The 27,800-nt window shown below is 40.2% G+C and overlaps 1 protein-coding gene across 1 annotated transcript; it reads right to left on the bottom strand.

Annotated features, from left to right (window-relative positions):
- Positions 1-640: 640 nt before the first annotated feature.
- On the bottom strand, positions 641-27,598 carry LOC306946815 (kinesin-like protein KIF20B; the record flags this gene model as incomplete). Its single annotated transcript, XM_079535916.1, has 32 exons — positions 641-691; positions 1,787-1,929; positions 2,399-2,531; positions 3,283-3,363; positions 3,975-4,178; positions 5,188-5,313; positions 5,969-6,133; positions 7,099-7,275; positions 8,168-8,323; positions 9,174-9,313; positions 9,570-9,695; positions 10,189-10,249; positions 11,149-11,287; positions 11,727-12,930; positions 15,069-15,231; positions 15,970-16,089; positions 16,298-16,359; positions 16,864-17,131; positions 17,703-17,850; positions 18,382-18,521; positions 19,110-19,364; positions 20,226-20,388; positions 21,780-21,926; positions 22,390-22,461; positions 22,928-23,039; positions 23,363-23,560; positions 24,152-24,200; positions 25,076-25,260; positions 26,255-26,393; positions 26,588-26,704; positions 26,874-26,960; positions 27,443-27,598. The coding sequence occupies 32 exons, from the start codon at positions 27,596-27,598 to the stop codon at positions 641-643; spliced, it is 5,487 nt and encodes a 1,828-aa protein (XP_079392042.1).
- Between the last annotated feature and the right edge of the window lie 202 nt (positions 27,599-27,800).

Raw genomic sequence — 27,800 nt, 5'->3', positions numbered from 1 at the left:
GAAAGCCAAATTTGAGAGACGGGCAGCTTATTCTCTGTTGTATTTGAATGAAGAGGTGAGAAAGAAGATGGCGCCTGTCTTCCACGTTGAGGAACTGGCACTATCTTCTCTCCAAAGAAAATTCTTTAAAAAGATTCAAAAATTAAGCGTTATCATGCGCTGATCCCATTCCTCTCCCGCAAAGTTCTGCTAAGTACACCAGTCACCTGAAAAAAGCAATTCAGGCCATCCTGAACAAGTATGTTATTACTACTGCACAATGGGTAAATAACAAACACTTCTAAAGACACCATTCCTATACAGGGGAGGCAAAACAAACAAAAAACAAAAGAAGCAAAAAAAAAAAAAAAAAGAACTCCTTCCCCCCACCCCCAAAAAAAAACCAAACAAACAAACCACCAAACACATCATTCAAGAAAACTGGTATTTATTTCAACTTCAAGAGTCAGTTTGAAACGTCAGAAAGACACTATACACCTATATATACTATACTATATACAAACCTAAGAACACAACTAAGCAACTGTTAACGTTCAATAACAACCAGTTATAACAATAACAATATAACAGAACTAAGTCCTGACTAAGTGGAACAAACATGCTTCTTCAAGGTTATTTAGTGTTTTTTGGATCGTAGTCGTCACTTGATGATTACATGGTCGCTTTCCTTCTTGTTCTGTTCCACAGAAACCTGAAGAAAATATTTCAAAAGTTACTCATCTTTTTACACAAGACTGACAATGACCCATGCAAACCTATTTCTTCCCCTAAATGGATTTCAGAATGGCATTTGCTTATTATCTTTTAATCAGAATTCTATAGGATACAGAGATTCTGTAGGATACAGAAATCTATAGGATACGGAGATTGTTTTAATGCAGCTTAATCAGAAGGAACAAATAAGACACATGTACAAAATGCTGTTTATTTTAAAAAATACCCACTCCCAAAGAAATCCTGAAGGCAGCATTCACTTTAAAATGCTTATTTTCCAATGAGCATTCTAATGCACGTTTTGTGAAACATGGGGTGTTCAGAAAACATTTCTAGCCTAAATCCCTGTAGCTATGACTTGCCCAGCAATTCACTTCTCTGTTCAGTTCCATGCTCTCAGAAGTACAGCGAGAGAAAAAATTGTCTCATTTCCTTCGTGCTCTAACAAAACCCATTTTGGTTTCTGCCCCCCTCATCCATCAAATCAACAGAAAATTCAGTGGGATGTTACAGTGTGGGCAAATGAACACTATGTTGAACAGAAAAAGGACTCTAACATAATTAAAGGATGCGGCTCCAACAGAGCAAGAACTCTCAGCACCATAGCTGCTGGCAGAGTCACAAAATTGCTTTCTGAAATGGTGCATCAAGTCCTGGCACTTCAGATCCTTGACAAGTTGGCTTGGGCAGGATAACGCAGTTTCTGCATACCTAAAGAGCTGTTCAAGTTGTGCTTTAGAAAAGCATAGCTGCAGTAGAATAATCCCAACCCAACACACTGTAAGTAACTGTGATTCCAAATTGGAAGACGTCTCCATGATTGCTACATTCCCTACATAGGCTGCTGTAAGCCAGCAGCCAAATGCAGAGATCTTCAAAGAGAAAATAAAATAAAACTGCAGGAAGACCAACAAGAATGACTAGGTCGAACAAAGAAATAGCTCAGCACTTTCAACCTCCTCCTGCAAATAGATGAAATCTTCAAGTTTGTTGGACTCCTGAGTAGTTTATGTTGAGACAAGACTACAGAAATGCATTACATTGGACAGAATAGTAATGTGTAATCGCTCACCCAAGAAGCAGGTATATCTAGAGGGCAGGAAATGTCAGCTGAATACAGCTTCCTTTTGGATCTTTTTGGCTTCAACTCCTCCTTTCCAAGACTTTCTGGTTCAGGAGATTTTGGGGAGCTTACTGCTGCCATCAGCTTCTTGGCTAGAAGAAATTTGTTTTGATTCATAAAGTGACCAACTTACGGATTTCGTGAGTCTTTATATCAACAAATGCCAAAAGCTTCATTATAAACTTGGTTCATAAGTGATACATCAAGTTTAAATTAAAATATTCAGAAATTGCAATGGTCCATCAAGGGTATGAAAAACAAACATGACTCAGAAGTCGCTGGAAGTGAGGAACTTCGGCAGGAGCTAAACAACAGGCCTAACTTTTGTGCTGACAGAAGCACAAGGTGGAGTCAACTTCCTCTGCATACTTGCAGATTTTCATTCAAGTAGTAATGAATCTCGGAAGAGATGAACAAATGCATTTATTTCATAAGTTGAAGAGCAACGTAACATGGCAGACAAGTTCTCTAAGAATATATACATTCATAGCCTACAGCAGAAACAAGCCATTCTGCAGTGCCTACAGAAGGTGGAATAAATCTTACTTGTTCTACACCAACCTTTAGAGTGAATAATAGAAGGAGTACTTTGAAGAAAATCTCCAACTTTTTGTAGAGTTCCATCACTCCTGCTAGTCAATCTTCTACCGGAAGTACACACTCGCTTTCTTAGGAAGTACTCTTTTCCGGGTTTCTGTTTAACAGACACGTGAACAAGAAATAAGAGCATTGTTTAAGCTTTATTTTAGGTCAGTGTTATCTTAAGCCGACATTTTGAGCTTTGCTACTGACACCTCTGTTTATTATGCTAATGATATTACAACTGCAAGTAACGTAGACAATTTTATACCCTTTAGGGAGTTGTCAAAGTCTCAGCAATTCCAAGGCATAAGTTTCTTAACATTTGTTAAAGAAGCAGTAGTTTCTTTAAAAGTAAATCCCAAGCTGTGGAGATGTTTCTTACATAAGCTGCTCTAACTATAAGAAACATAAACAAACATACAAAACAGAAGACAACACATTGGGAAAAACCTACTCTTCACACTCTAACCATGCCAAGGATACTCCTAAGACATTAAAACATCTCTTTTTAATCATTCCCATGCATACAAATCACATGAATCTCAGCTTAATACAAGGGCTTCACTTACAGAAGCACATGATAATACGCTCAGGCTTCTCCTCCCAACTATTCAGTCTGCCATATCCTTTCCACCAAATCATTCCACACTACAGCCCAGCCATTGTACACTCTTGGGACAGACCGACTTGCTCTATGGTAAGCTTATGGGATTTAATAGGAGGAGGTCATAAGAGTTTAAGATTCCCATTCAGCTACACAAATAAGGATAAGACACTGCTGCATAAGAATGTTTACTCCCTTCAAATGGCCACACAATGACAGAAAGTCCCAAACTAGCTTCCAAACTAGAACAAAAACCAACCATTTTCTCGTCACTTGTAGAGGGTGAATTACAAGCCATGGCAGACTTTGCATTTTTCGAGTTCTCACTTATCACAAAATCCTGGGAAAATAAGACAAGTTTTAGCCACAACTCTTTTGGAAAGATTCGCTTTTCATTAGGTATATCACAAAAGCAAACACTTTCAACGCTATTGCATTCAGTAATAGGGAGGTATTTGCTAGTGGTAACAATTCCAATGTGAATCAAATACTAAATAAACATTCAAGTGCACAAATGGGTTGGTAGCATTATTAAGATATCAGTATTAGACATCCTGTGATGCGATGCCATCCCCATACAGAGTGGACTTTGTTCTCCCCAAGACTCGTAAGAAGCAAAACTGCATGTTGACAAGTCAGAGGAAACACTCAGATATTTCAGACAAAATAGAAAGCAAACGTATAAGAAGTCTGAAAAGCTGACTGATGTCTACAGATTTTCAAAGAAAATTCACAATGGAGTTGAGATAAAGTCTTTCCCTTCTCTTAAATCATTATCACCCAGCTTGGCTAGTAGTTTAGTTTCATTAAAGCTTGGACTCTCCACGCCAAGGTTCATCAATTAAATGCTTCAACTACTTTCCTGAGATAGAAGTAGCATTTTTTAAAGCTTAAACGAGGAACGGTAGAAAGGCATCAGATATTTCGTTTTCTGTTTGGTGTAGGTCATACCTCATCCATGTCATCACTTTTTCTCTTCTTTCTTGTCCTAGGCATTTTCACCCTTGCAGGTAACATGCTGTCGCGCTGCTTAATCTCCATCTTATCAGGTTGCAGAGTTGGCAGTTGGATCTCCACCTCTGGTTTTGGGAAACAACCAGTTTTTCCATTTTCTGTGGATGCTTCAGAAGAGTGGAGGTCAGTTTCCAAATGCTCCTGGTAGCACAGAGAAATTTTAAGTGCAAGTGTTAGGGAAGCCATGAGATCAAAAACTATCATGCATCTGGAGAAGGATATGCAAACCTGCAGTATCCCAGCTGTTAGCTTACAGAACACTTCTAACAGAAGAAGCAGTCTATTTCAGTTACAGCAGAGTTTAGCCCTTCTTTCCCAGAACCTGTTACAATTAAAATTATTGTTTCCAATCTAAGGTAACAGAAAAAGTTTTCCATGTTACATTGAGCCTGATGCTTTACAGCTCATTTTTCTCAAGGGCACAGACAACCATTCTCTTTCTACAATTAACTGACATGATCTTCTTCATCTCAACTCTGCTGCTGCAGAACTGGGCAGGAACAGAAGCTTTTGACGCAAGTGCCTTATTATCGTCCAGCTTAGTTTTAGGCAGTTTGCCCTTCCTCTTCTACACTAGAGTTGCAGAGATCCACCCAACCCTGTTTTTCTCGGCAGGAACAACAGAGTCAGAGCTGTGATCACGTGGACTCCTCCTTCTCTATGGCAGGAATTCAGCTAGTAGCTAGCATATCAAAAGCAAGTTCAGATGTTGAACAGAACATGGAAGACGGGCTGCTGGGGACATCAGGAAATGGCAGATGGCTGCTACTACTGCCATGAATACATAGAACTGCTACTTTACGAAAGCTGGCAAAGTTAGAAATCCTGCAGGGGAAGAAAACAAGTTCCATTTGCTGTGCCCATTTCAGTGGCTCTGTAAATTGCTTTCCAGGTGACTCATGTAATCATGAGCCACGTCATAAGCATCAACGAGAGGAAAGTTTTCAACTGCAAATAAGAGGAATTCATCACACAATGGTTTCAACAGCTTTTATTCCTACCAAAGGCTATGAAAACAGATGATCTGATCACCTTGAAAGGGATAAACAAAGCTTGAGAACTGTGTAGAGAACTCGAGACCTTTTCCTACTCATTCTTTATCAAGATCAGTACAACTACCACATTTTCAGATTTGAAGTCGCATACTAACCTCAGATTCATTTAATGAAGTGACACCGCTAGGACGTTGAGTTGATGCATAATTCCCTTTAGCTTCACGTCTTCCTGGAATACTTTCTTCATCTCCGTTTTTAGTTTTGCTTTCTTTTTTCACAGCCTGTAAACATTTAAAATCAGTGAAGATCAAGCTGTGCAGCACACCTCCAAAATACTTTGAGTTTTCTAAAGTTTCCAGTGTAGAATCTCAAGCTCAGACACCACATGAACAAGTTAGTTGACCTTCACAGCACAAATCTGTGAAGGTAGTAACATCCATTCATCGTGTGATCTTCAGATTCACCCTACTGGGTCTCTCCAACAGCCTCATTCAGTACTCTACCTCCAAAAGAGACCAAGTCAGATGTTACTTAGGGACAAAATCTGTAATGCTGGTCGTCTTGTCATCCATTCAGCCCGTACTCTCCGCACGCTCACAGCTGCTATGTTAGAATGCCAGAGACTAAACCTCTGCCTAATCTTTAGTGTCCACACATGGAAAAATTGAACACATGGAAAATTGAACGGAAAAGTTCCATTGCATATATACAGAGGTGGAGTTCCAGTAAATAAAATGCTTCTGAGAGGATGAGAGCACATGCCTGAGTGGAAGACAGAAAGAACCAACACTCATCACTGAATATGTCGTTAAAGGACTCTATGTTAAGAAAAGTGATTCTAACTCCTGGGAGATTTCCAGTATCTCTAGGAAAACAGCAGAACAAAAAGGGGGGAACAAGACTTTGAGTACATATTTTCTGTAAATATAATCATACCTTTTCATTTACAGAACGATCCATTCTACCTTGTCTTTCTTCAAGTAAAGGTACTTCTGACAAAGCCTGGGGGCTATTGTGGTTGATGCGTTGTTTTAATTCCTTTATAAAGTCATCTTTGTCAGCCAGTTCTTTTCTTAACTCTTCTATCACAGTTTCATTATCCTAATAAACACCGTAAAAATTGCTGAGTTGCAGGATTGGCAAAAGGAGCTAACACACACAAGCAGCACTGCAGTTACTTAGTAGCAACCGTTTCAGAATTGCAGGCTAAGACAGTAAGCTAATCAAGAACAATAACATTGCATGGTTCTGTATGGTCACTGCTACAAGTGCAGTAGTCACCTTATTGCCTGGGAAGATGTATTACAATATGTATTGAATTCTTTTCTTTTCTTCTACTCTTGTGCTTCAGCCTTTCTCTTAAGATACAAGAATAAAAAGGGTTTTTATTTGTTCACAAAGACCTCTGTACTGTGAGAATTGTCAGCCCTTGTAGGGGAAGTTTTGCTATGAGCGCGGCTCCCATCCCACAGAAGGAGATATCCAAGCATTCTCAAAAAAGCACAACTCAATTAGTCTTCTGTTTAGCTTCTGAAGTTCCATGCTACTGCTTAGATTGGCTGTCCTGATTTAAAGCTGGACAGTGAAATAAAAAAGGCAACTTCCAGAGATCATTCCCCCTCTGCCTTTGATGCTTCCCTGCATCTCTCTTCCCATCTCCTTCCGTCTTTTCATGCCATTGTAGATACTAGCTCAGAGAAAACAAAGAAAGTAAGAAACCTGAGACAGAACTACTATCTGACCAAGTATTGAGCCTAGCTTGGGACCAAGAAACGCTGTGAAGTATGGGAAAAAGTTACAGACGTCCAGACTAACCTTAGGATCAAAAGCATCAAACTGACGTCCGTTTATTTGAACTACTAAAAATTTTGAAACTCTAGCACTACCAGAAATGCTGTTTCTGAAGAACGGAAGTCAAATCTGGTGCTTTTTTGGTTAGCTGCACTGCACACGATGTCAATACGACAGTGTTTAAGAACAGAACTACACCCAAAATACAAAGAGCTGGCATAGCGTTTTGCAGAATTTATGGGTAGCCAATCAGGCAGGAAGAAAAGAGAGCTGACCTTGCTTGAATCCTTTAAGGCCGATCGTTTCAGTTCTGCTATTTCTCTCTCTCTTTGCACGGCATTAGCAGCCAACGTTTTGAGCTGCACTTCCAAAGCTTCTACTAACTGATCTCTCTCTTCACGCCACTTTTGAAGATTGCTGTCCTTTTCCTCCAGCTGGGCAACAAGTCTTGCCTAAACAAAGAAAAGATTATCGATGAACAGCACTAGCACACACGGAAGTGTTCTTACAGTTTGGTAGGTAGCACTGTTTTACAGTCTTAGTAAATGTACGATCTCTTCAAGATCCACGGGAGCTCTGGAACTATTGCACTACAAACTACAGAAGCAAAACCATGCTTCTATTAGACAATCTCTGTTACTCTCCTTGTGAAAAATTATCATTGGTATTATTTAAGAACCTCCACTTCGGTTTGCTCATTTAGTGATTACTAACAGTACCAGTCTCCTCACATCCTCTGTGCTGCTTGCAGGTCCAGAAAGTCAGGACTAACTACTTCCGCATGCAAAAAAGGTTTTGTGCACCATACAGATGTACATGTTTGAGAAGTTACATGACAACAGCTCAGTGAACAGCTCAAGCAACCACTTTGTTATCAGTCACTTCTTGGAAAGTGATAAGGGAGCAAAAAAAAGGGAGCAGATTGACCCAGCAGTTTTATTCAGTATCTGGAGAGAAGTTTGTGGGGTTCCTTTCGAAACTCCATTGCCTTTTTCTTCCTTCTAAAGGCTTAGAGGCCTTCTGTGTTCCAGAAAAGAAAACAAACAAATCCTACTGTTCAAAATGTTTTCTTAGACTCATTAAGCAGTAATTTATTTTTCAACTGTAATTTTCTTATTTAAGTCCCACATACGTTACATTTCATTACGTAGTTAGGAAAGCTTTGTCTTTTTGTGACCCTCCTATTCCTCCCTTTTCCAAATCAAGCAGTTCTCATACGAGCTTCATAAGAAAGCAAGGGGACTTGGACAAGCTACTCTTATGTGCCCATACTGTTAGTACTTGGCGTGAAGTTGTCCCCAGACTACAGACTCTGGATGACTCTGCCAAGACCTCGTCACTTACAATTTCTGCTTGTTGCTTTCCGTGCCGTTGTCGGTCCTCAGCAAACTTCTTCATTTCTCTGTTGCGAAGATTCTCAGCTTCTTTTACCTGATTCAGGAGTCCTTTTTTTTCCTTCAGCCACTTCTTTCTATCAGTTTGATACTTGGCCTCACCTGTCTATTTCAAAGGAATCAGAAATGAAAAACTAAGTGATTAAGGAATAAAAGTCTTAAAAGCCAGGACGTCATTAAATAGACTTGTTTCTACAAGATCATAGAAACATTAGCAGTTTTTACTACAGAATGTTCCCAGTGCATGTATTGCATACTCATCAGTTCTTTTCCATTTAATAATAATATTTTTCAGTATTTCTTATTCAGACTGGAGGGACTCCACAGAACAACTTTTTCTCTTTATAAATGTTCTCACAAGCATTACAGAACTTACACCGAAAGTCACTGCATGAAAAACTATTTTAACTTAAAAGTGTCTAATATTTTATGCTGCCTTGCAGGAGATGTAGATAACTTGCACCTCCTTTGGGGTTGAAAGACAAAGAAACGTAACACAATTTACGCTGTAGGAATAGTCCATGTGTACTCAAGAACGTCACTCCAATCCACAACAACTTTATCTCCTTTTCTATCGCAATCAACCTTACTGTCAGACACACTCACATATAGCATAGAGCATCTGAGAAACTACTTGAAAAAAAAGAAAAATTCTTTTAACCAAGGCCAATTAAAATTAGACCCTCAGCACAACAAAAAAAGGCTTCCTGGCGATAAAGTTAGGTGCTGATTTGGATAGCTTATACAAGTTGCCCAAGCAACTAATAGAAAAAAGGTTGGACAAATGTATGTTAAGTTATAATTTGCTTTCAGTTAATACTCCTAGCTGTACCTGGTCCTTATTGCACACTGCACTGCAGGTTGTACAGGAAGATTTTTCCATCAATGTAACAGTTTACTTTATCATGTTATAAGTAGTCTCCTAAGTTGAAGTTACAACTTTAAAGTGAAGTTACCTTCAGCTCTTTTTGCAGCTTTATTAATTCTGTATGGTTTTCATTCACGTTTGCCTCTTCCCTTTCCCTGTCCTTTTGCTGCCGGTCACTATTGCTCTGGTTCTGCAGTTCTCTGCATCTATGTTTCCACGTCTCCAGTTCTACTCAATACACAAAAAGAGGTTAGACACCTTATCGTTTCAAATGTGTATTTGAAACACCACATTAATGACTTTTTACTAAAGCCACTTAGGTTTTGCCTGCTGTAGAACAAAGAAATAACAGAAGCTTTTAACAAGTAGAAATTTGTTGTTCACTATGGAACATTAATGCCCAAACCAAATGAAAATGGAAGTGGCTATCACAATACATCTAAAGCACTTATGCATCACTGCTCCCTTTCCACTGAAAGATTACCTGAAGCTAACCTTTCCTTCTCTTCTAATTGAGCTTCAAGCACTTGATCTTGTTCAAGCTGAGTCTCTTGTTGTTCTTCTAATGTCGTCCTCATAACTCCAATTAGTTTTTCTCTTACATACAGATCTGGAGGTTTGAAAATTTACAGATGAACTCCCTACTAGTTCCCGTTATCCTCTCCCGAGGAGTTTTCAAGTCGAGGTTCCCCCATGACCAAAAGCTCTCTTGAAAGAAATAGAGCATCTCTATTGAAATATTCACATACAGATACAAACAGAGTTCTTAAGTGACTCTTACCAACTTGTTTTAGGTGAGAATTCTAGTGCTAGGGACAATCAGAATATGGAGTTTATTACATGAGAGAATGACTGTAGTTCAACTGCTCTAAGTTCATCCAGCCTACAGAATCTGTTATTGCAGAACTTGACATTTCAGAGGTTGAGTTTACTTCAGAAGGTCAACTAAAACAGCACATGAGCAGTAGACTTTTTAAAAAGCACAGCAAACCTATCATTTTAAAAATATAAAAGTGTAAGACCTACCAAAGCCATCAGCAATGTCACAACATTGACATGGATATTACACAGAGACATAGAGAGAGGGAAAAATAATGGCTGACCTTCACGTATTTTCTTATATTGACTGGAGACTTCTTCCAACTTTGCATTATTCAACAGCTCCTATATTTCACATTGAAAGAAAAGCATACACAGTAGAAACAAGCAGAATTTTTAAGACAGCCTACAATCAGTCATTTTTTCATAAAGTACAAATAAGCATTCTAGCTGATAAGAAGGGTTTGAGGTAAGACATTTCAATTAACATACAGAGATGTCACTCATCAGAATCAGGTTATATGCAGTTATTAAACATGTATTTACTATGCAGCTTATTGTATTTAAAGCAATCTGCCAGCGCTCTGCAATGACAAATTATTTGAACACCTTTCATGGTCTATCACTAATTTCAGTTGGCTACTTTCATTTTACCCCAATTTCTGTAAACTTTTTCCTGTTGCTTGGAAAACTTGCATCATTCATTAAAATAAAACAAAAATTCCAGTAAAATAGCTTGCAAGATATCTTCCTGCTTAATAATTAATCTTAACCAGTAACATCACTGAAGATGAGAATAAAGAAAAAAATACGTATGTCTTATACCAAAGAGCCTCTGGGAATCAGTCTATTTCTCGTCAGGTAAATACCATTTTTCTTCCCAGTTATCAGCACTTTTCACAGGAGTCAGGTTTGAGGTTTTGGAGTTGCCACAAATACCAGAGGCAAGGCTACTGTTACTACAAAGATCACCACAAGTCCCCCTCCAGAAGCCAATTAGCCATTCTTTTCACAAACATTATTCAAGACTACCAACAAAGTTTACTTTCCTCTGTTCGTTATCTTTATGAAACCATGTCTTGACTTCTGGTCTCCTCTACAGCTTCAACGGCAACATTCACTAAGCGTTGCTGCTTGCCCCACCAGCGTGACACATTTTTAAGCTTCGTAGGTAAGGTTTGAGCAAACAAGTTCTAACAACAGAAAGCCAAGCACAATCTTCTAGAAGAAACTTGACTACAAACCTCGCTTTGTATTTGCAGAATTTGTTTCTTGGCATCAAAAAGTTTGTCTTTTAAGTCTGCATACTCTTCTTCTTTCCTCTGCAAATCTTTTTTCAAATTCCGCACAAGGACAGAGCTCTCAGCAACAGCCTTTTTAAGCCTTATGTTAAAAATAAAGAGACAAAGAACATTTCTGTACGCATCTCATGGAAACAGCATTTGTGGCTTAATCCAGGCCCTGCCTGCTGGTTTCTACTTGTAAATAGAATCTTAGATCTATCTAGACCAGTGACAAGATTTAAACAATTACTTTCAAATTTCAGCTTGCCTCTCATAATCAGATTCTGAAGCTACAGATACTTCAGATTCTGTTCTGAGGGATGTACAACAAAACCACCAGAAATCCCCAAGTTATTCTTTGCTTCCTTGCACGCTCCTGTTTTCCCTCTGAACTCAAGTAGCATACCAAAGCATCCTAAAGTAGTAGCTTGGCTACTGATAAACATGCAAAAGCATTAAGTCAAAGGGATGTTCACAAGAACGAGTTTTAACTCTAGCTCGTTCTCAAAGGGCTGTAAGTTATCTCAGGAGTTACTTACGATTCTATAGTTTGCATTTTCTCCTTTTCACTCTTTTCCTTTTCCCAAAGAGAGTGTTTCATCCGCTCCAAGCTGTTTTTCAGCTGCACAACTTCTTCCATCAGATTTGCTTTTTCATTATTTAGCTCTTCAACCTTTGTGTCTTCATTAGCAGACTTCTCCTGCAGAGCTGCCATAACTGTTCCTAGATTTACAATAATGGATTCCTTTTCCTTAAGTAACTCTTCGAGTTTTGTCACGCTGCCTTCCTTTGCTCTGAAAGCTTCCAGGAGACATTCAAGCTCTCTTATTTTTACCTCACAGTTGGCAACTTCCTCCTCAAATTGTGCAATTACTCTGTGATCTTCCGCAGCCTTTTTTTCAAAGTCCCAGGTTTTCTTTTCTACTTGCTCTTGTAACTGATTCATAAGATCTTCTTTCTGACTATCTGGATTTGTAACCTCGCTTAGCTTCATGTCAAGTCGATTATTACAATTCTCAGCATCTTTCAGTCCCTTCCTTAGGCTTTCAACATCTTGAAGCAGTGCTTCGATCCGCTGACTTTTTTGTGAGGAAACATCAATAATACTTTTGCATGCTTCCCAAATCCTTTCAAGACCGTGGTCAAAGGAGCGGTCCTGTGCAAGATCTGACAGAGAAGAAGCCTGTGACTGAAGGCATGCAGAACTAATTTGAGATCTCTCTGGTTCATCTTCCTCAGAGCCTGAGGAATCCTCTACATTGACTAAGTCAGTATCGATAGCGTAGGACTCTAAGTGACGTTTGTATAAGTCACCTAATTTGGTCTGCACTGCTTTTACTTGTGACACTTTATCAATTATGTTTTGTTTGGCAACTTCTATGATGTTATTTAGTTGAACATTTTTTTCTTCTAGCCCCATATTTACAGATCTCTGTTCATCCAGCTCAGAAGCAATTTCCCGATACTCAGCTTGACACTGCCGAAGTTGTTCACAGAGGTCAGCAGCTGTTTCTTCAGAAAAAGAGAGCTTAGTACGCAGGCTTGTGACCTGCTTACTGAGACCTTCTTTTTTATTTTCTTCTCTCCTGCAATGCTCTTCAAGCACAGCTAAGTGACGTTCCAAGGTTTCCGTTCTTTCCCTCAGTGCTAGTACTTCCATATGGTACGCAGAGCACTTCTGCGTCACGTGTTCAATTCTCTTTTGCTCTAGAGTGCTCTTTTTCTTTCTCTCCTTCACAACAACTGGAAAAAAAACACCACACAAAGAAAAGGAATGCAGCTCACGTTGATGAAAATCAATACTAGGTAGTAGTTCACAATACCAAGTATCAACTACTAAATGAAAAACTGTCTTAACATGAAAGCCATACCCTCACATCTCGTGGTATTTGAAAGTACAAATGGAGTTAAAGCCCTCTGAACTCGTAATCACGTGCCTCAGACTTCTAGACATAGTTTGCAGCAAAAAGCTTTCAGTCCACAAGAACGCTTTTACCGTGGCACTACTCCAACCTTCCACTGCACACTAGTAGAACATGTGGTTAGTTTTAAGAAACATGGGAACGAAATAGATAATTCAGCTATATTGCTTCCACCTTCCCTGCTTCAGCAATCCCTAGAAAACAGCTAAGAATCCACCTACATCTAAGAGGTATTAGACAGTTCTCTGAGAAGTTTCATTTAAACTCCTGGTGCTCTTACTTTAAAAAGATAAAATCCGGGACAAGTTGATCACTTCAGTGTGGGTATCTGCTGTCTCCTTTTTTTCAGTTGGTCTCTGAACAACTTATGGGGATTCCTACTTCTGTCCACACCTACTATTTTTTTGCATAGAAAGCTTGCTCAGAAAAAGGTACACATTTGCAGACTCAAGTTTCCATAAACAGTGCATTAGCTTGGGGCTGGTTTTTCCTTAGCTAGTGAGCACTAACTAAAATTACATGCATTTTCTTCCTATCAGAAGTGACTCCTGCTGTACTTCTTCCTTGCTTTAGAATCCAGCTACGTCCATTAAGTAATATGCATACTTTGCTTCAGCATTTAAAAAATAAGTCAAGACTTAAATGACTAGGGATTGTGACAGCACAATATATCCCACAGAAATTTTGTAGAGTCCCGCTATTACTACAACCACAGAAAAGCAGAACTTTGTAGCATCCACACACAGCCAGCATTACACACAGATACACGTGGATTGCATGGAAACGGCCTCTTAACCATTCCAACAAGTTCCACAGACGGCCCCCAAGTGATTTAGAAGTCGTTCTGAAGCAACAGCAGTGGCATCTTCAGTCCCAAACCAGGTTTTGGGTTTAAATTGCTCCCAGCACCTCTAGCAAAGGCGAGTAAAATCCTCCGTTGGAAGACTTAGAAGTAATCTAAATGCTTTGTGCTGAAATGTACAAGCAAACACTAAAGCAAGAGAAGTAAGACTGCAAGAAGGTATGTGATGTTTAGTCTAGAAGCTCCTTATGCACCAAGTAAGGAAAAAGCATGATCCCAAAACGTGGGAAACGGGACCGAAAGCTCAGTGAATGGTGTAAATACCCTGAACTTCAAACCAAGATAACCTATCGTCTCTAATGAAATTTTGCTCACGCTACTAGGATAACTAAATTCTATAAGAGAATCAGCACAACACACCTGTGCTCATTGTTACATTGTGTATATTTAATACAGTTAAAGAAAATATATTAAACAGTAATTGGACACTTACAATACAAATTAAAAAAAACAACATCCAACATGATTGAATAGTCAGTATTTCTTCACAGAAAACTCAAGGCTGACCTTGTGAGTATCAGTTATCCATTTTAATTCCTAGCTGGAAGAGTACTACCATTAACTTTTTAAATGAGAGCTTCAGTCATATGATTATAACAAGCCTACTACAACTGGAAGTACGACAAAGTCCACATCAGCTCTATTTCCCTTCCTCTGTCTCTGGTAATACGAATATGCGTGATACCATTCAGTGGTCACATTATTTGGCATAAATACTGGATCCTAAAGATGGCAGAGGGAAATCATCCAAGAGAAGCATTCTCATACAAACAAGGCATGGCTTTCCTCTCTTGCACATATTTCGCAAGAGAAAGGCAAGAAAGGAAGGGACTACAGCTAAGCCGTGGATGAGGAAAAAGCAGCAAAAAGGAAATAAATAGTGCAGAAAGCTTTTATTTTAAGCATTCAGAAATGAACAGCATAGGGCCTTCTGCAAAAGGGATATTTACATTACAGTTACTTCTATTTACAGAATAACACGGGATTTTCTCCTCATACCATAAGGTTGCGCTTCACAACCTTTTGCTTCCATTCCAGAATAGGAATCAATTTGGTTTTTTGGAAGACCCCTGGCTCAGCGATGGAAGAAACTGTACCTTTCTTTGGAGGTGGCTCTTCCACAGGAGGCTTATCTTCAAAACAGCGCTTTCTGCCCACTTCCAACTCACTTTCCGCACGTCCCTTGAATTGGCTGCTTTTACTAGCTTTATTAGAGTTCTCATTTGCCAGCTTTGTTTTAAAAGTAGTTATAGTCTTTTCCTGTATTGATAGAAGACCAGTTACATTGAAGCTGAACAAAAGGACCACTTAACGCACAGTAATCTTCTGTAGGCAAACATTTTCACAAAACTACACAGCTGCAACGTTTATCCAGGGACCCTAAAGATGTCAGTTACAAATCCCAGCAACAGCAAGAACAGGTACACCTTCAGATAAGGACGAGCACAATACTCGGTGCAGTACACAAGGGAGAGCAAGAGCCTAGCAGGTTACAAAGCAAAAGACTTGCACACATTCCAGAGGAGTTTACCAGAGTGACAGAATTAACTATAAATGCTTTCAGAGCTACTTCAGGCTACCACACATCAAGGTAGAAAATGAAGAAAAGCCACCAGAAGTGGTATGCACACACACTTCTAGCCAAGCTACTCTTCACATACTCAGTAGCTTGCAGTACATTAGTCAGGAGAGCTCTATTAACTGCATAGAATGTAGAGGTATCCTGGCCATCCACTCATACTTCAAACTCCGCTCAATATACTCCTACTGCTGCTCTTCCTTTGATGTAGGAGCGTCAGGTAGCAGTTGGTGGAACACACTGATATTTTTCTTGCTTGCGTTAACAACAACTATCTTCAGATTAACCTGAATTGTTTACAATTTCAAACAGTAACAGCTTCGTACAGAAAATCACTTTTACAGAGGTGAATGCATTACAAGCATAGGGTTTGGGATGGGTTGTTTCGGTGTAAAGATAGTGAGATGGGCAAAACTCACATAGTCCTTCACTTTTTCTTCTAAATGAGATCTCAAGTCTTGTAGCTTTGTAATAATGGCATCTTTCTGCACCACGACGTCTGTTAGCACTTGAATCCTTTCGTTTTGCACATTCATTCTCTTGGAAACAAAATAAAAAAATAGTTCAGTCATCAGCTTCTAATGCAGTGTTAAGTAGCCGAATTGCACAATGCATTTTAAACGCAAGTTCAGTTTCGCTAAACTTGGTGAGAAAGCTACTCCTGGAGCCTACTGGAACAGCATTTTAAGCTACCACAACTTGGTTTTAAACAAATAATCCTACACAGGATTTTCGTGATAAAGTTACCTCGGTTGCTTCTTTCAGTTGCTCAACAGACTCATCCAATTGAATCACCTGCATTTCAAAGTCTGTAACACACAGAAAAACTGGCATTAATAAGTAGCCAATAGGTAGTTTACTCAGTAACCCCAGATGTTCCCAGACATTCTGATGTTGGAGTAGATTTGAAGAAATTAATTCATTTGCACGTGGCCTGCACTTATAGGAGTGTTTCAAAAGTTGTATTTGTTGGAATGAAAAGGTTGCATCAGCAAGAAGTAAAGAAGAGCAGGGATTACAGTACAACAGCAAAATCTACACAGGGACATTTAACCCCATACTTCTGAAAGCTTCAGCCTGCTAGCTGCAGCTTAAGCGGAAAAAACATGAAATAACCAAGAACCGTGCAATTGTTCAACCTGAACACATGCACAGAACAAACAATCACTTCATATTGCACACAGGCTTTGTATTATATACAGGCGATGGCTCCAAACGTAGAACATCTCCTCTACTTCCAGCTCAAATTGCTTATGTCTACTTCGGATTAGTGAACTATTTCTTTCTTCTACCCATGGCATCACACAACTCACCTTTGTTCTTCTGTCTCAGCTCTTCCTCAGTTTTAAGTAGTTTGGTGTTTTTCTCTGTCAGCTCTTCCTTGGCCTTCATGAGCTCAAAGCCAGCTTTTTCCAGCTGCTCCTCAAGCCGACCAATAGCTTCCTGTGGATCCTCTAGGGATGCAATGTAACTATGTGCTGCCACAGCTTGCTTTTTAATATCCATAACATCACGCTGCAGAGAATCAAGAATGCCCTCAAGATCAGCACAGGTGTCACGCACTGCGCTATGTTCTCCACCCTGGAACACAATTTCTTGTCAGTTACAGTTGGTGGATAGCTACCTACGCAATAGCTGTTACTTCTACAGATAGTTTGGATAGCCACTGTGAAGTCAACCACCTAAACAGTTTTTAATTCCAGCTTCAAAGCCCACCTTGCAAGTTCACATGCAACTTAACAGAGAGTTGTATTGGGGGGCGCGGGGAGTGGGAGATGTGAATTGGCAATCTAGCAACAGCTATTATATTTTATAGTATTTGACGACCCACTATCACACTCCTTTTTTATATTACCACAGATACAACTCCTGCAAATTTAACCTGTAAGCTAGGATTCCCTTTTTCCTCGAACACAGGGTCATTTTTCGTTTTCTGTTGCAGAAACACAAAGAAAAGCCGTCAAATTCCCAAAGCTGTCTGAAAGGCTCAGCAACCATTCGTACTAGATGAAGAATAGATGCATCTTGCTCATCATACAGCAACACAGCCTGCCTTTCCTTGTGACCAGCCTTTCAGCTCCCTAAGACGTGCCCATACCACTTAACTGGTAAAAAGGAAAGTATTTAAGAAAAAGCAAGAACGAAAAAATACCAGGGGTTCAGCTTGTTCGCTGCGAGGCAGATTCTTTAGTTTCTCTTCGCCTGGGTTGTCAGCATAGCCACTTACAAGTTCCTTCAAAATTTCAAGGCGCTTTTCAGAATTTTCTTCAAGCCGTTCTCGTTCCTGGGAAAGGCATTCTCTGTAGAACAAAAGACAGAACATACGTCAGCTAAAAGCCAACCCATCTCAACCGCTACGTTATTAGCGCAGTTTCTTGAAAACAAAGATGTTTCTCTATTTCGGCACCACAGAATAATACACAGAATATTACTGCTACACTGACAAAGAAATGTATTTCCCCACTCCCCAAGACCTGATGGAGGTGAGGGAGAGCAGCAGCAGGTGACAACAGATGCAAATGTTTACTAGAAGACTTCTTCCTGAGCTCCTCAAGCCAGAAAAATTCTGTTTGCCACTAAGAGAGCAGTCAGTAAAGATACCCTCCTCTCCTCAGCCTCCAAATCAAAGCCTTTCCTGCGCTGTATTTCTCCTAAATTCCACCGTCCAGGTAGACATTGATTTCTTACCAGAGACCAAGTAAGAGTAAAAGAGCAAGTCCAGCAGAATAATAGACTATTCTTTCATCCAATCCAACTCTCAGCAACACGGGAATACACCCTCACCTTTCCTTTTCAACCAATAACTTTAAGAGCGTTTAAAGCTAACTTACTTGAACTCTGTTTCCTGCTGAGCAACATATCGGGTAAATTTTTGGGCCACTTCATCACAAATTTTCAGTTCCAGCAGTAACTTGTCCTTCTTCTCAGCAATAAGTTGGTTCCTCAAGTCTTCCACAAGACTCAGCAGTGCCTAGGATAACAGCACTATTAAGTTTTTCATCAAGCAATGGTTTCGCTAGAACTGAGTTTTCTCCCTTCACTCTATTTGAAAATGACCTCCCACTTCTTTTATTAACTTATTCATAAACAGAAGCCTTCACATTTGGTCCTAGCTCAATAACTTACAGGCTTGCTCAGATAAGTCATTTGCCAAGAAATCTAAAGCAGATAATTCATATAGAATTCAGCTGTTACTTTGCAGATGCCCTTTTTTGGGGGGGGGTTGGGGAGGGGTGGGAACAGTCTGCCCAGAGAGATTACGGGTACCCCCTCCCAGAGGTGTTCAAGGCCAGATTGGATGGAGCCCTGGGCAGCCTACTCTAGTACTGAATGGGGAGGTTGGTGGCCCTGCATGCGGCAGGGGGGTTGGAGATCCATGATCCTTGAGGTCCCTTCCAACCCTGGCCATTCTGTGATTCTGAGATTCCACTTAGTTCTTAACATTGAATTTAGGGACAGAAAGGGTGCTCAGAACGAAGAGGAGGGAGATGGAAGAAAAGAAGGATGTTGTTACAAGCCTCAGGGATGCACTAATTCTTAAAGCAGTCCGGGCACTTACTGAATATTCTTCTTTCCCTATCAGGACGTTATTTTCTTCGTATTTCAGCACTGTTTCTTCTCCTGACTTCTTATGTTCTTGCTCCATCTCATAGTCATCATCTTCCACTCCATCTTCTAGGGTCCAGTCCCACAGAAATCCAGTGCTTCTCCTTGGGACGGTCATTTTAGAGCAACAAGGCGTTGATGACCCACTGGCTGAGTTCTGGCCAAATGACTCATCACGAGGAGGAACAGATGCATCCGTTACTATAACCTGCCCAGGAAATAAAAGAACAAAGCCATCAGTATTCCTTCAACCTTGACTAGTACTTCCAAGAGGGACCTGCTGTCATTTCCTCTCCGGAGCTTACTACTCCCTTGGCCTATAGCCTTTGTTTGGTCACTACTTCAACCAGTTTTCAAGAAAGTAGAAAGGAATTACTGCAGACTCCAATCCTCCCCTTAGTCTCAAGACTATCACTAGCCAAACAACGTGCAAGAACTGCCACTTCACGAAGCCACAGGTTTCTGCTTTTGCTTTCAGTTTCCAGTTGCACTCAATGCAACTGGACATCATCTTTACAGGTCTTTGTCTTGCACAACCACATCACCCTCGTAGGCTGCTCCTTCGACTTTCCCACTTAACCTCCTTAGATACGGCCACAATCCGAGGGCACACATCCACCAGTCACTCTTCAGACAACAAACTGCCAACGCTTCAAACACTTCCATCAAGCCTGCAGCACTGATCGGACAGTTTAACTTCTTCAGCCTTATATCATGACTCTCATTCCTACCCATTCTGACTAACCTCCGCTTCCCCACTGAAGCCTCTTACGGCCATAACACAGCCTTTCAAACTCTTTGCTGCTCCATTTATATTGTCAGGGCTTGACCTGAACAAGAGTCAAAATTACAACACGTATGGGCTAGCTGGATTGGCTTTCCTGGGTGGGATCATATTTTGGGAAGAGAGAAAAATTAAGTAAATAGTGGAGAATTTCCTCCCGATATGACAAGTTGCTTCTTGTTAGGCTGAAAACCTTTTAGGAATAAGATTCTCAGAAGAGAAGGGCTTCCGCCCTCACACCCCAAAGAAACACAACAACCCCAGGAGAGACTACAGCACACTCACTTTTTGTGCAAGAGCTGAGAACCTCAGCACGTTGAACGTTTCATCATAGGCTGAAGCACTCTGGCTGATGTTTACTAACATGTGTATCTTCCCTTTTCCACTGAAGAATCCCTGAAGAAAGTGCGTCAACTTACTCTCCCGAAACGGTATGTGCTGCTGCACCCTTTGGAGACAAAAACCACAGCAAAGCCCATTACCACAAGTTAACAACTTCAGTTCAGTGTACGAGCTATCCAAGCGGAAGACAGCATATTAATAGCGGCAGAACTCCTTACATCATTTTGGGTTGTGGGCTGTTTTTAATGCTATCGCTTTTTGCTAGTCTGCAGACAGGTTGTGTGGTTGTTCCAGCTACTACGCAGCCTTTATCTTCTTGGACATCGCACAAGAATATTTAAAACAAAAAGTACGTCCAACATTTAGCCTATGTTAGGTCACACGGCCTCACATTACCTTCAATTCTCTCTCTCCTTTCTCTTTCCCTTACCATCTTTGCAAAAACGGCCTATCTGCTTCTCAGAAAACAGTTTCTACTTGTACGAAAACCTCACCTCCCTGGTGAGGTTGCCCACTGCACTCTTGACAGCTACTGAATTCTGCAAATAGTGCAAGAAAGCTTCAGATAGTTACACTGCTGTCACAACACACACACGACCCATAAGCAGCTCTACTGCAGGAGTGCTAAACAAGAGTCGTGTTAAGAAAATGACTATCAAAGTCATCTATCAATATGATAAGTGATTAAGCTTCAGTACATTTCTTCTGAATTGTTCAGATGTCAAGTGATCAGGACCAGAACATAAAACAGTTCTGAACACATCACAGCTCTTCAAGAAGCTGCTAACTTTAACGGCACCCTTCTTACCTAGAAAGGAAGGACCGACGAGAGACTAAACCTCTAGCTAGGCCTATTTTCATCTTCTTTAAAGCACAACAGAATTTGAGTAGGCTACCAGGCAGAGTGTTAGCAAATAAGAGAATTTCTTCAAGCACACAATGGCATTTCCCAAGCACAGAGCACACTTAATCTGTGTGGGAGAAAGACATCTTCAAATGAGAATCTACAGAGAAAGCTGCTCCTGAGCGGTTGCATCCAGCTGTGACTGTAAATAAATACTACATCCTTTTAAAATACAGAAAGTTCTGCCTGCACTCACTTAGAGCCCAACTGCAGGCAAAAATAGCAGGTAGGCTTCTCTTCTGTCTGCATTATTGTAGAGAAAATAGTGAAGAGAAACTGTCTATCTTATCCCAGGATTTCTTTGAGAAGGCAAGGCCAGAAGAAACAATGTTAAGTTGCTTAAGTCCACGATAACACGTTCAAAGATTCAGAACTCAAAGGTTTACTTAAAAAAATCAAAAGTAAAAAATAAACAAAGACGGCAAGTTTATAGACCACTTTGTTAGATCAACAAGGCTTCACACAACTGCAGAAGTCTACGTGTACTTTTCACTCATGCCTTAGCTTTGTACTCTGCATTTTAGACAATAGCTTAAACGTTGCACGCAATACCTGAAATCCACACCTGGTTTCCAGTTTGTACAAGGACTTACTTTGACTGCTGACTGATCCTGAGTGCACTGATACACTTGCTTAGAGTCAGGAGAGACGTATTGATATTTCCACTCTCTTTCAGCCTATCACCTTCGTTGCGCGTCTTGGTATACCTTTCTGAACCAGCAAGATCACACAGGGATAACCTGAAGGCAGATAAGGAAAATTAAGTTTTCTTGCCTCGGAACGTGCCCTGATTATTTTCATTTCTAACACAACCACTCCTCCCAACGGAAGAATTTCTTGAACCCTCCCATGCTTTTTAATGTTGCTTTCCTAGCGAAGCTGCACGCTACTTCCTGCCAAACGCTTCTTCAACAAAGCTTCCATTTTTCTGCCATGCGCTTCTTTCTGAGGACTTAACGTTAGTTCAGAAGTCGAGTGGAGCAGGATAGAGGAACATTGTGCTGAACAGGGGGCACAAGATGCAGAACAGCACTGCAACTGGATGGTTTAGTACCGTATGACGATAGGAAATGGGGAACCACCGCTCATACACGAGGCTCCATCAGGGAACACTGAGTACGTAGCCTAGTATCAATACACCAACACTGAAAACAACTGACAATTTCACCCCAAAAGAAGAAGGGACCTTTGCTCTGAACTTACTCATTGACTCGTGTCACTCGTGGCATTTCAAGGTCTTCAATTTTTAGTAACTTGATGGTAAATATACTGTGGCTAAAAGGAGAAATTTAAAACCAGTAAGGAGAAATGAAGAAAGGACAGAAATACATGTATTTTTACAAATCTACAACATCTAGTCAAAACGCTGCTGGATCTACTTGAGATTCAACTAACTTCATAATTCTACTGGATGCAGTAAGCCTTTTAAAGAGACTTTTTTCTCGGCTTTTTTTGCTTTTCTTCCCTCCCCCAAAACACCAGTACTTAGACAGAAGAAGGCTTAGTTATTCTGCTGAGAGTTTTTGATAAAATAATTGGCTTTTGTACACGCTTATCTGCTCGAAGGACTAATCCATCTTGTTTCAAGCACTAGAATCACATGCAGTTACAGGATATCTAATGGAACACTCGATATCAAGCCTCTTTAAAGCCTTCTGCCCTACAAAAGCCACAGGCAGTATTTTCACTTATCCCTCTTCCCCACACCATCTTATACCCAACCTCAGACAAAGTCTCCCACCTTCGGCTGGAGCAAGCATTCAGCTTTGTGCTTGCAAAACTCCGGTGTTTCTGTCCCAGTTCAAAAAGTCCAAAAGCTTCTTCACAATCAGAGACCTGAACCCACTGCAGACCTTTCAGAAGAAGGAAAAGTGACTTTGGGAACTTCATTAGCAAATAAAGAAATGAGGTATACAAACAAAGAATAATACACTTAGTCAACACAAGAAAATACTGTATTAAGTCTGCTTCAGACACACGATAAGCTGATGAGAGATAAGACTAAGGTTCTTCCTCCCATGGAAAAGGGCAAGACACAGTATGCCTCTGCATTCAAGCAGACATTTCTAGAGCTAAACTGAACACATTTAAGAGTTTTCTATCTCAGAAGAAACATTATTACAGAAATAGCACTTTTCCATGACAAGCTTGGTGATTTGCAAAGCACTCCAGTTACCTTTCACGTAAGAATATCCCTTGTTGTCTGGAGCAAGGCCAAGTGTCTTTTTTTTCCTGTCATCTGACATAGGAGCCAGTAAATCATAAAAACATTCATTGTAAATCTCAAAAAATGAAACCCAAACAGAGAACTTTGAGAAATTATCTAGAGATAATCTGCTAGATTGTTCTGATCCTTTTGAGAGATTTCCTACACCTGCAAAGTAGAAAATATTACAAGTCAATCTAGAGACAGCAAAACTAATTGCATTTAAAAATAAGTAACGACTAAGATTACAGCAGCCTTGTTAATTAAAGAAAACTCTTCCCAGGCAAAAACCACGGACATCCCCCTCCTCCCATACACACACAGAGCATCTGGAAGTCATATGCTTGCCCTACACCTTTGCAAAGACACATCCACTTGAGAGCTTGCTTTTTCACTTCCAAAACCTAATCTAACGCGTCTAGTTGGGTTAGAAATATTCTGAACTCTTCAAAGGCTTTTTAATGTAGTTCTTGAATGCCCTAAAAGCCTGTCAGAATATCACTAGGAATCTTATCACAAGCCATACTCTTTCTCTTCGTTTTATACTTACACCTCGTGCTTAACACCAGGTTATGCTAGACGTCCAAGTAGTCTCCTAACCACTTCATCCCTTCTGTTTTCTGCCCAGATGTCCTGCCCATTATTCCAATCCATCGCAAATAAAAGCCAAATAATCCTTTTATTATTAACATTAGCCAAGAGTCCGTTCTTGACCTTAGCAGTTAGAAAAGCTTCTGTATTGTTTAATACAAAACATACCCTTAGAATCAGCCGGTGCTTTGCCGTTAGTGCTATTGCGATGCTCTACCTGCAAAAGAAAAGAGAGACTTCTGGATTTATTACTGAAGCACAGCACCAACACACCACCTGTGTTTTTGTGTTTGTTTTTTTTCTTTTTTTTTTAAATACAGCTATATGGCCCTCCCAGAAAGCAGTACAGCATAGTTTCAATATGCCAACACCAAAAATCCTGGCAGTACGTTACGATTGGTTCAGTGCACTCATACACTCCTGCTTTCAGTCTTGTTTTTACCTTACTACTCATTCCTGACAATTCCTCTACTATAACATACTACAGCTCGCCGATACAGGGGGAAAAAAGAAAAATTGGAGGAGAATCCCAAACTGGAAAGAAAAATGCTTGCACCTAGTCAGTTTATCAGGTCAAGTGTTCTACCTACAGACATGGCTCTTGAAACCAGAGGAGGCACCTCTAGCACATGATCACATCTCATCCTACTCCATTAGAGAGTTAAGATCAGCATACAGCCGTTCACTGCATTTTCTTTCCACATCCTCACTAAACCTGGAACAGAGCTTTGGTTCATGCACATGTAGAAGACAGGTGTTGTTTCCCCCCGCCATACTTACAGATCATTGCAGCCAGACTTAACATGTGCCTGGGCTCTCAAAGTTATTCAGAAAGAATCTGACTGCCACCTGCCTTTGACGCACACTTAACTAACTCCTCAATAAGATCAATCTAACTCCACAACTGAAATACCCCACTATGGTGTGGCATGCCACTAAGAAGATGCTTCATTCTTTGTCGACAGGAACAGAAAGATGAATAAACAACTGCGTGAGAACACACAAGCCTCTTTCATCACACAATGCACAGGATCACACTGAGCTCTCTCAAGACGCATGTACTCATCGTTTCTTTATGAAGTGGTCTCCTACCTCTTTTGTCAGACGAAGCAAGGAATTTTTAAGAGCAGTTTCTTCTCTCACTTGGTCTTTAGTCAGTTTTATGTAATCTCGCCACCGAATAGGTTTCAGATCCATTTTGGTGTATAGCCTTCCTCCAATAGTTTTAAACAACATATCCATCGTCCTTGGCAAAATACCAACATCATCTTCTGTCCCTGTAAGCAAAAGAAAGGCCCCAGTAATTATCATGAGCAACGTACAAAGTAAACGAAGACGAAGATAGCGGATTTGAATCTCAAGGCACACACAAAAAATTAGAGGCCAGTTACAGTCTGAAGCAGCGTTTGCAGTGTTACTAGTGAAACACAACCCATTCCTTAGACATTACAGGGCATCACTTGAAAGCAGCCAAGATATACTGCATCAGCTTAGCCATAAGAGAAGGGGGAAAAGAAAACGCAGCAAAATCCCACATTCAACAAATATGCAAGTTTTCAACTGTTTTCCAGGCTTCCTCCCCTCTCTGAAATAATCCTGACATACAACCAGAGAGATGTCTCTGTAACACCACTGTATTCATCCCACCAACCTTAGTAACCAGTACCTGGGAGCCTTGTAACTATTGCTCAAGGAACTCAACTTCTTTCCCCACTGCCTTTTCTTAGAGCTCAAAAAAGACAAGCTTCTATGACGTTGTTATTACTAAACCCAGAAACTTGAAAAAAGATGGAAATAGCCTGCTCAAATGTTTCAAAATGTTTAATCTCTGCCTACGATAAATCCAACAAACTCAGACATACTTTCTTCAAATAAAAAACAGCATCTAAGATGCATAATGTCATTGTAGGAACCAAAACCAAAGTTGCTGATTTGCACCCTTCTCACAGACTGATCGTTCGATTTCACAGCTTTCTCTTCGCCCTGAGATTTGGAGTACTTGGACATGGAAGTCATGCACATCTCTCTGAAATTCCTGCTGGCTTACAAAGGACTACCACTGCACGTATACGCAAATTCGGGTAGCGACTACAGTTGTCACTTTAGTAATATATGTCATGGAAGAAGACTTTTCAAGGCTGCTAATATTCAATAGAAGGCAATGTACAAAGCCTGCTGAGTCACTAGGTAAGAAGTCAAAACATCTCTCTCTTCTAGAAGTAAATCCTGCTTCAAGAAACTAATTCAAGGAAAAAACTTTTCTACTCTTACCTTGGAATGTGTAGGTTTTCCCAGCATTTCTAACGCCATACGTAAAAACAAGGCGATTACATCCTTCTAGGAAGTCTAGCACTGGCTGCTTCACTGCACCTTCAAAGAATTCTTCTTGAGTTGCTTCAGGTCCAAACACCTGAACGTTACCAAGAAGCTGGTTAATCTCTTTAGCTTGTTTAAGCAGTCCTTACATACTTGTAGGAGTCAGATACACGCTTATAATCATACAGGGAATTCTTAAGAGAAACTTGTTGGTTCTATCTTAAGTAACAGAAGACAAGCAACATCTTCCACAAATAACTTAGAGGCATTTAAAGAAAATTCATTTACTCGTGAAAAGGTGAATTTCTGTATCGCCTGTCCTGCAGTTTTCTCAGTCGGTCGACTCCAGGAGCTCTTAGGGGGTTTCAGTATAACGCTTGTTGAGTCCTCAAGTGAAACACACCCCTATTAAAAGGAAGCACAAGTAATGCAGGCATCAAAAGTGTTTTAAAAGATCATCATAAGGGGAAAAGTAAACAAGTATACATTAAGGGTTGTTTGTTTTCTTTTGTTTGGTAGCTTGGGTTTTTTTTTGTTGTTTGTTTTTAGCGTTAAGATTAAGTAAATGTCGTACCTGAGATCCATTTGCTCTTTCCAGTGCTGTAAAGGGCTTAATGCGCAGGCAAACTTGTATGTGTCCCCTAGGCTCCAAACTAGACCTCTAAAATTGAAAGAGCTGGAAGTTACAAATCTGACTAGATCCTCTCTTTGATGATTAGCACATTTAGACAGCATTCTTTTCATCAGCCTGTTGTAACAGACTCATTTGATGACACGGGAAGCACAAATATTTCACTCTGTTTTCACAAGTGCTTTGGCCCCTGCTAAACTTCCTTGTGAGAGCCTAGAGTTTCAAAACAAATAATACTGCAGTACACTCATGTTCTGCATTCAGGCCAACTATAAGCACAAGTCTTCCATCACTCTGCTTCTCTGAAGTGACGTCAGCTTCACCCACTGAGACTGGTGCACCCCATAAGGTATCAAAGCAACACCACACATCTTGGTCTAGCCTATGCACAGTCTAAAGGCACAGAAGAGATGACTGTCATCTCCTCTTTAAGATGCTAATTCTTCTTACCAAGAAAAGAATGAAGCTTCTTTTACAAGATCCAATTAATTTTAATATTGAAGCTTTCTTACCCGGCTCATGTCTGAGCTTGAAGAAACCAAACTAAACTCATCAGAGAGATTTGTTTTTATGTCTTCCACATTTACCAGTCCTGTTCTTTCTGGAAGCTCTATGCCAGCTACATAGGATGGTCTCAAAATTTTATCTTCTTCTGAATTAGTTTCCATTCTGCAAGATGATACAAAAAGAAATTATTCTTTGCTCTTTCAACGCATGATGCAGAGTTCCTAAGTTCAGTTAGGTAATACGCGACTAAGTGATATCTGCAGTTTGCTTTGTGTGTGTGGACTGACTCTTGCTTCGTCTTCCTTTTCTGTTCTACTCAACTTTCTTTACCTCAAACCCACAAGCGTAACCTTTTTCCTATTC

The sequence above is a fragment of the Tetrao urogallus genome (genome assembly GCF_951394365.1).
Source record: "Tetrao urogallus genome assembly, chromosome: 5".
Classification (NCBI taxonomy): Eukaryota; Metazoa; Chordata; class Aves; order Galliformes; family Phasianidae; genus Tetrao; species Tetrao urogallus.
Note: the sequence above shows the minus strand (reverse complement) of the source record. Positions and strands in the feature narration are given on the sequence as shown.